The 8,512-nt window shown below is 44.3% G+C and overlaps 1 protein-coding gene across 2 annotated transcripts in view; it reads right to left on the bottom strand.

The window, feature by feature from the left end:
* Positions 1 to 262: 262 nt before the first annotated feature.
* The window catches only part of Timd4 (T cell immunoglobulin and mucin domain containing 4), a 34,441-nt gene continuing 26,191 nt past the window's right edge, over positions 263 to 8,512 (bottom strand). For both annotated transcript variants that reach the window (XM_027938742.2, XM_071611818.1), the window contains 4 exons: positions 4,843 to 4,883; positions 3,227 to 3,311; positions 1,733 to 1,772; positions 263 to 820 (listed from right to left, as the gene is read on the bottom strand). In XM_027938742.2, the coding sequence (XP_027794543.2) occupies positions 733 to 820; positions 1,733 to 1,772; positions 3,227 to 3,311; positions 4,843 to 4,883 (254 nt within the window). In that variant the 3' untranslated portion in view covers positions 263 to 732. The remainder of the gene's footprint in view (positions 821 to 1,732; positions 1,773 to 3,226; positions 3,312 to 4,842; positions 4,884 to 8,512) is intronic.

Here is an 8,512-nt window from a genome sequence, read left to right as displayed (position 1 = left end):
TCAGACGACACCTCAGTGGGGCCCGAAACTCAGAAAGCTGAGCAGAAAAAGGAGAGATACAACATGTAGAACACAAAACCAACGACAGTGGTGAAGGGGCCAGAAATCTCGTTCCAGAAGCAAGGCAGGATAGAGACGTGAAGTTCTCCTGCCACCCTCTGGAGAGGTTCCAGGTAGGAGAGATTGGACACGTTCTCTATCAGTGCAAGGAATTCATCAGGGACCCAGAAGCAGATGCCATCGGAGACAGATTTTGTTTCAATTTTTTTTTTTAGAGAGAGAGAGAGAGAATTTTAATATTTATTTTTTAGTTTTCGGCAGACACAACTCTTTGTTGTATGTGGTGCTGAGGATCGAACCTGGGCCGCACGCATGCCAGGTGAGCGAGCTACCGCTTGAGCCACATCCCCAGCCCCTCAAATATTTCTTAATCTCAGAGCAGCCCTCAGGTTGGCCGGACTCCTGCCATGGCGTGGTGATGAGGTTACCTGGGTATCATATGGAAGATCACTGATCAGTGACACTGCAGAGATGGTTAAAGCACGAGGCAGAGAAGATGTGGTCTCCCAAAGACCTCTTACGTGTGAAATTAAAACTAAACCGGATCCATAACATCAACACAATAGTCAAAACATTTAAAAAAAAAAAAAAAACGAAATTTATAACACCACAAGACTTAAATGGAAATTTCAAGCGTCAGGGCCTTGTTCAATCCTAAGAAAAAGTAGCAAGTTAGAGAGTGAAAAGCCCATCTTCATCGTCCTGTCCACAGTGCATGTCATTGAGGGCATTTTTGCTTTCTCTAATTTGTTTGTCTAATCTGTGAAGAGAAGAAAATATGGTAAGGGAAAACAACACCAAGAGCAGGGAAACACACACACACACACACACACACACACACACTACAGATGCTGCTAAATTACCCTGCAACTGACCAAGACCATTAGAGGAAATTGCGCTTGGAGTCCCTCCTGTCCAAGCTTCTAGGTTTACAGATGGGAAAACCGAGACTGCAGGACATGAAGGGTGTTTGCCTAACTGTTACAAGAAAATTGAAACTTTCTTAGCAAAATAAAATATACGATCACGGTCTGTGCATTTATTTACCAAAAGGATCATCAAGTATGATGTTGGAAAGTCACATTGGGGAGCCTCTGTTTCCCAGCTTGTTGATGCTTATTAGTTAATAAACACTGAGTTCTCAATGCAATGAGTTAATGAAAGCAAGACCTTCATCAGCAACGTACACCAAACCTTTTCCTTTATTTCCCAAAAAAGCTATAGAACAAGTCAGATATATAAAATTCATTGGGCAGAGGAATGAATTCCCAAGAATAATATTCTGAGTGTTTTTTTTTTTCATTGTCCATCCTCCCAACTCTCCTCTCAACGAATTCCAATTTAACAAGATATTTTTAAAATCAATCACCCAGGGTTGAACAAAGTTCAAGCAGAGTAAAAGTGACACATCGCCTTCTTTCTTTTGCATGCTATACTTCTATTAATGCCACCTGCCTTTGTATTTCCATTTTTTTTAACATATATAGTATTAGCTGAGACAGAGGTTAATGTGAGCTAAATCCCCACAACCTTTCCACCTCTAAAGCCACATCTCTCCAGCGCTGTGTTTAATCAGAACACAAGCATGAGTCATTAAACCGCTGGGTAATATCTAATCATTTGTAACAGCTTGTATAATCATCACAACAATCAGTCATGCAAGATGAATTACCTCTTGTGTTTCTGCAAACAACTGGTTTTCGTGACTTTCCCTGAAAAGACAAGGGGGCAATGTGAGGAGGGGGGCTGTGCTAGAAGGAGTGGGATGTTGGAGAAAGCCCAGTGCTCCCTTCCAGAGAGCCCAAAGGAAGGCCTCCCAGACGGATGGCCAGGAAGCCACCTTTCCCCAGGTGGAGGCTTGCTATTTCCTGGGCCTAAGGAGGAGCCCTGAGTCACTCAGCTTTTCCCATGTGAGGGCAACCCCAGGGAGCGGCTTCATTGATGAGTCATCCGCGGGCCCAGAAGTAAAGTATTCATTTAGGTTTTTAAACACTTCTGTATGAGATCTACCGAGACTCTCCCCAAAACTGTAACTATGACTTTGTGTGACAGCTAATATGGCTGATGGGCTTCCATGAAGTTCTAAGTTTCCTTTTGTGGTGTTCACCTGGGACAGGTGTTGAAATACACAAATTTCACTATTGCCCAAACCAGCTGAGATGGCTGCTAGTCTCATCTGGTGACCGGCTGCCCTGAAACAATAATTTCTCTCCATTTTATAAGGGTATCAGTGTCTGTACTTTTTCAAGAAAACCAAAAACTCTTGTTTCTTGGCTTTTTGCAGTGTTTCAGTGTCTTTGTCTTTCTTTGGTGGGGTGGGGTCTGTGTTCAAGGTCATGGACCAGCTTGAAGATTTATTACAAAAAATGGACCCTGTTCCCTGAAAAATGCAGATTCTGGCATATGAACACTTTTGCAAATGATTTCCAGGTATTTGCATCTCCCCGTGAAGGACATTTGTAGCCCCTAGGTTAAGAAAGCCTGCTTTTAGGGAACTCAGCAGCCCAAGATCATTTATGGTTTTCTTCCTGGGGCCATCCTAGCTAAGGGTTTCTTCAGCCCTAAGACAGCAACAATAGTACCTACCACTTAAGGGAGTAAGGTAGATGGAACCACTAGCGTGTCAAGAGTCCTGGGTCAGCCAGGCACGGTGGTAAACACCTGTCATCCCAGCAGCTTGGGAGGCTGAGGCGGGAGGATCTCGAGTTCAAAGCCAGCCTCCGCAACAAGGAGGTGCTAAGCAACTCAGTGAGACCTTGTCTCTAAATAAAATACAAAATAGGGCTGGGGGTGTGGCTCAGTGATCGAGTGCCACTGAGATCAATCCCCAGTACCCCCGCCCCCCCCCCAAAAAAAAAAGAGTCCTGGGTCAGGAAGCACACAGAGTAAGTGTCCAATCAGTGAAGGTGCATATATTTATTTTTTTTTAATTTATTTATTTTTTTAGTAATGTAAACTCTACCAGGAGGACAGTCCACAAAGCCATTGGCACCTTATGGAGATGGGTTTACCTGTAACCTCCCTGGCTGGGATGGGGACTGTGATAAGAGATGAGCCTGTTTGAGGATGGAAGATAGGGACAGGATGCAGAAAGTGTCCACGGTGGGGTCCTGCTAGAGTCACCCTGCTCTGAAGGGCTCCTCCTCGCCCGTCCTGCCCAGCTTACCTCGCAGGAGAAACGTAGCCACCAACACCAACAGCACGAACCCCAGGCAGGAGGCGACCATCACCACCAGGTTGGTCTCGTGGTTCTGGGGAGACACAGGCAAAGCGGTGGATTGGCCCACTCATTCAGAATGCCCACACCAGAGGTCACATCCGCCCCCATAATGCCTTCCAATCTCCAGCTATTTGACCGCTTTCCACCCCGAACTACCCAATGTGTCTCGATGTCCAAATAAAGTCAGTCTTACAAGTTAGGTTTCTTAATTTTTTTTTTTTTTTTTTTTTTTTTTGCGTGTGAAAACCTGAAAGATTTTACTTATATCTCTGAATTTTCCTAAGTCTTGGACATGAGGCATAAGGGGCCGTGCGGCTCAGGGGTCGGAGGATGAAAAGTAGCCACGCTGGGTGCCGTGTCAAATCTCTTTCCCAGCCACTGCCTAACCCTGTGGGCCCCCCCGGGAGCCCGTGCAGTTCTTATCATGGCTGACTTGGGCTTCTAGAGAAATCAGGATTTCAGAGAAAATGAAGCTCAATTTCAAATTTTCTACTGCAGTGGTTCTCAAAGTGGAGTCAGGGAGCCCATGAGATCAGAATGATTCTTGGGGACATTATTTGCCATTTTCACTGTCTTTCTGTCATGAGTTTCCCAGAGGTCATGCGACCGGCAATGACATCATTCAAGGCTCTCCCTCACACAGGATGTGGAAAAGCAGGTGTGAGGCTCCCTCCAGTCTCCCATTAGGTTCGGAATTGTAAAAATGTAAAAATAATGCTATTTTTTCACTATTTTTTTTACTTGGTAACAATATTGCTAGTTATCATAAAACACATACTTTTTTCTTCTTTCTTTTCCTGTTTTTTTTTTTTTTTTTTTTTTGGTAGTACTGGGGATTTAACCCAGGAGCACTCTACTAATGAGCTATGTTCCCAACCCTTTTTTTAACTTTGAGACAGGGTCTCACTAATTAGCAGAGGCTGGCCTTGATCCTGTGGTCCTTCTGCCTCAGCCTCCCAAGTCACGGGGATTTCAGACGTGGGCCACGATGCCTGGCAAACATACACTATTTATCACCCACTGACCAGCCACACTCTCTATTTCCTTCCTCCCTTCCTGTCCCATTCTCCAACACACAGAATGCCCTAGGCTATGGGGACAGTGACGATAAAGACAGCAGATTGTCTCTGAGGAGACGTCCCTTTCCTTCACAGACATCTGTTCTGCCCGGACTTTTCACACAGAGTGACTTCAGTCATTTTTATAATAATAAAAATAAATGAAGGGAACCCTCAGAAATGAAGAGGAACGCTGGTGGCAGGTGTAGACTCTGTGGTATGTCAATAATCCCGGGCCACACAGAAGGAGCTCGTAATGATTTTGTGTGTTTTTATATATTGTTTTTGTTTCTCTTTCAGAACATCTGCACTTGTAGAAGAGGCAATCAATATTATGTCTGCCCCGAGTACAAGTCTACAAATTATCTGAGTATTCTGTAATAGTTGCAATGCATTTTTCCCCCCTGAGCAATTTTCTGCTCTCCCTAGTTCATCTATGCAAACCTCTACTGTGGGTTTTTAAAATCTAAGTCAGATACTTCACATACTTCACAGGTCTTTTACCTCTTTTGATTTACTTTGCGTGGGACTTGTCATCTCGGATGCTGGGAAGGAAAGCAGAGAGAAATGGTTATATGTTTCCTATGGGAGAATAAAAAAACTACCTCCTGAAATAGTTCTTTCAAGGCCGTCTGGAATTTCAGCTGATCTGTTTAATGCTTTGATACCATCTTTCCTTTTTTCTATAATTGACTTAGGCATATCTGTTTGGACATGGTTCTAATTGGAAATTCATCTGCTCTCCAACATCATCCCCGAGGAACATCCCCATTGCAGAGGTAGGAATGAGACTCTCGGCTCTTAAGTTTTCGATAGACCCCCGCAGTGCCTTCAGGATCTTTTCCAGCATGAAAATCTGTCAGTCTTTCAGTTAACCCGTATTTATGGGGCATGTATCACAGGCTGCACACGGTACTGGCCACACCTTACACCTCATAGGTACAACTCACTGCAGAAAACTAAATTTAATAAAAATGGAGCCAGGCCCCAGATCGCAACATTCTGGAGAACAACGAACCACATATACAACAATGGTCCCGTGAGATAACAGAGTCAAAACATCTCCATAATCTAGTGATGTCCTAGGTGTCATAATGTCACAATGCAATGTGTTACATACCTGCAGTGACACTGGTGTGAACAAACCTTCCACACTGCCAGTCATATGAAAGGGTAGACATTTAATTATGTACGGTATATGATACCTGCCAACCCGTGCCTGTTATTGGCTTGTGTATTTGCTATAATAGAGCTTTATTGTTATTTTAGAGTGTATTCCTTCTGCTTAAAAAAAAAAAAAGTCTACTATAAAACAGCATGCATGCCCTGTGACCCTCGCAGCCTTGTGACAGCTCGTGTTCCCCATGTCTCTCCACTGCGTGATTTTCTCCTGTGCTCGACTTGATGTTTTTCCTTTGTGATAAGTCAGAAGCAATAGGCTGTGCCACACACATCAGGGCCACATAGCCTAGGCTGTACCCTGCAGTTTTATGTAGGCTACACTCAACAAAATCCCCTAATGATGCATTTCTCAGAAGGGTCTTCATCATCATGTGACACAAGGCTGTTATATAAGTAGTTGAGAAGATTATCAATTGCAACTGTGAAATTCTGTGAAGAAACTGCATTGGCTATCGGGGTGTGTCTAGGATGGCAGGCTTGTTCTGAAGGGCCAAGAAAGCGTTCATGTGAAGGTCAGGCTTCTCCTGAAATGTGGAGTTAATTACTCATAACTAACGGCTGAGTGACAAGGGAACTTTACTGAGAACCTACCCAGTGCCAAGAACCATTCCAGGCACTAGGAATACTGAGGTGTATAAGGCACAGCCCCTGCGACCATCAAGAAATCACAGCACATTGGAGAAGAGGGGTCAAAAGATTATTTCAGCCTCCCAGACCAAGGTGGTAATGTGGCACATGGCTCAACGTGGCATTCAGTGAAGGTCTTGTTTGGATGGGGCTCCACGAGTCCCTTCTGCCTGTTCAATGCTGGGACCCTAATGCTGCCTGTCACATACTTTGGTGCTCACTAGATGCTTATCGAATGAATAATCCTTAAGCATAGTTAAGGCTGTGTAAGAATTAACCAGGCAGGGAATAGTGACCCAGGCACTCCCTGGTCGCAATGGTGACAGGGAAGTTACAGAAGCAAGAAGCAACATGGTGCCCTGTCTGTTGGTGAGCTGTTGTGGGCAATACCAGGGGCCAGAGTGGCAGCGGAGAAGAAGGGTGGGCAGAAACAGTCCAGGAGGGTACTGCTGGGAAGTCTCCCTGAGTCTAAGGTAGGGAGAAACCACAGAAATGTTTTGGTAGGATAGGATCCAAGGCAGGGATAAGGGACCAACCCAGCCAAGAATTTTTTTCCAGGTTTGAAGTTCAGAGCTCGTAGAAATGAAGGGCAACAGACAGATATCAGAACTGTTCAGTAGGGAGATGACAGGATATGGAGACCGAATGTGGGGTAAGAAAAAGGTTAGAGTCTTCATTTACTCCCAATTCCTACTTGAGTCACGAAGGTACTACATTAAAGGTCAGCCAAGACGGGGAACAGGGACAAGAAAGCAGAAGTGCAAGTCTAGGAGAGAGAGGGGTGGAGATCAGGGAGGCCAAGGAGCTTAAGGTACCCCTGGGACACACACACACACAAGCACTACCTGCCTAACAAGCAATTGATGTGTTTGAATGAAATTTTGGAAGAGTGCATTTGGAGATACTGATCTGGGAGTCATCAGTATCTAAGGAGCTGTTAAAATCCTCAGAGTGAATAAGAAATCTAAGAGCAGCCTGTCCAGAGAGAAGAGCAGGAAATGTGGGAATCATCAGCATTAAAATGTGGGCAGAGGAGGTGGAGGAGGGAAAAACCAACAAACAGAGAAAACAGTCAGAGAGATCAGAAAGAGATGTGTTGGACAGCAGAGCAGGGGGAAAGAGCTCCAGGAGGACACAAAATCACATCTACAATAAAACCATGAAACAGAAGCCGAATGTAAAAACCACAGAGAGAGAGAGAGAGAGAGAGAGAGAGAGAGAGACCCTGGATAGAGTAGACTCTAGGCTAATAGTTGCTGAGATGGATCATTAAATCCACCACCCCGTTCCAAGCTTACTTGCAGTTAAGGCTAAAGAAGAAATGTGCTGGCTTGTGTAGGGCTCATAATTGGTACCAGAGAGCTTATTTGTTGTTCAGGGAAAGCGACTTGTCGAATGCCTAGGAGCATCAAAACCCAAGGAGGAAATTTAGCGTGTTTTCATATCCTACAACTAAGTTATTGTTGTTTTTCTCTCTGCTATTATCCCCTGGAGCTGGAAATTGCAGGTAAGAATTCAAAACTCCTACTCCTGTTCTGTCAAAAGCCGTTGCATTGTAATCACTTGTGATGGATAAACCAGAAATTGAAACCATCAAAGAGAAAAGCCAGCCTGGGTCAGTTTTATCAAATCTAATCTGTGTTTTAAATTGCAATTGCCTAATGGGAGAGACATTTTGCAAACACTAACACTGCTGCAGGATACCAAAGAGCACATTTTTTTCCACTTCTTCTTTGGAGCAGGCTAAAAAGCCTAGAAGGAAAGCTCGCCAGGGGCTACAGCATTGTATGCAGAACAGCAAGAGAAATCCCAGTCAGTGAGAAAAGGAGCCATGCTGGTGGGCAGGGATGGGGACTAAGCAAATTGAGACCCTGTCTTCCCTGATGGCTGTGTCTCCTCATCCTCAGATTCTCCAAGCTCTGGGCTCTCATACAGAACAATCAGACAAAGACAGAAAACTCCGGGAAGTTTCTAGAAAGCAGTTCTGAGCGGGGCATTATAGTGGGTTGAACAATATCCCCAAACCATGTCCACCTAGAACCTCAGACTGTGACCTTCTTGGGGAATAGCCTTTGCCCTCCTACCTCTCTCGCTATTGCAAAATCACCACAAAGTGAACCACAGACCTAAATGTAAGATCTGAAATTGTGAAACTACCGGAAGAAAATAGAGGAAATGCTTCAGGATATTGGAATAGGCAAAGATTTTTTTTTTTTATAGGGCCCTCAAATCACAGGCAACAAAAGCAAAACTTGAAAATCAGAATCACAGCAAACTAAAATGCTTCTGAACAGCACAGGAGAAGATCTACAGCTAGGAGACAACCTTGAGAATGGAGAAAAGATTTGTCAACTGTTCAGTTGAC

The sequence above is a fragment of the Marmota flaviventris genome, chromosome 5 (genome assembly GCF_047511675.1).
Source record: "Marmota flaviventris isolate mMarFla1 chromosome 5, mMarFla1.hap1, whole genome shotgun sequence".
Lineage (NCBI taxonomy): Eukaryota > Metazoa > Chordata > Mammalia > Rodentia > Sciuridae > Marmota > Marmota flaviventris.
This window is presented reverse-complemented; position numbering and strand designations above follow the sequence as displayed.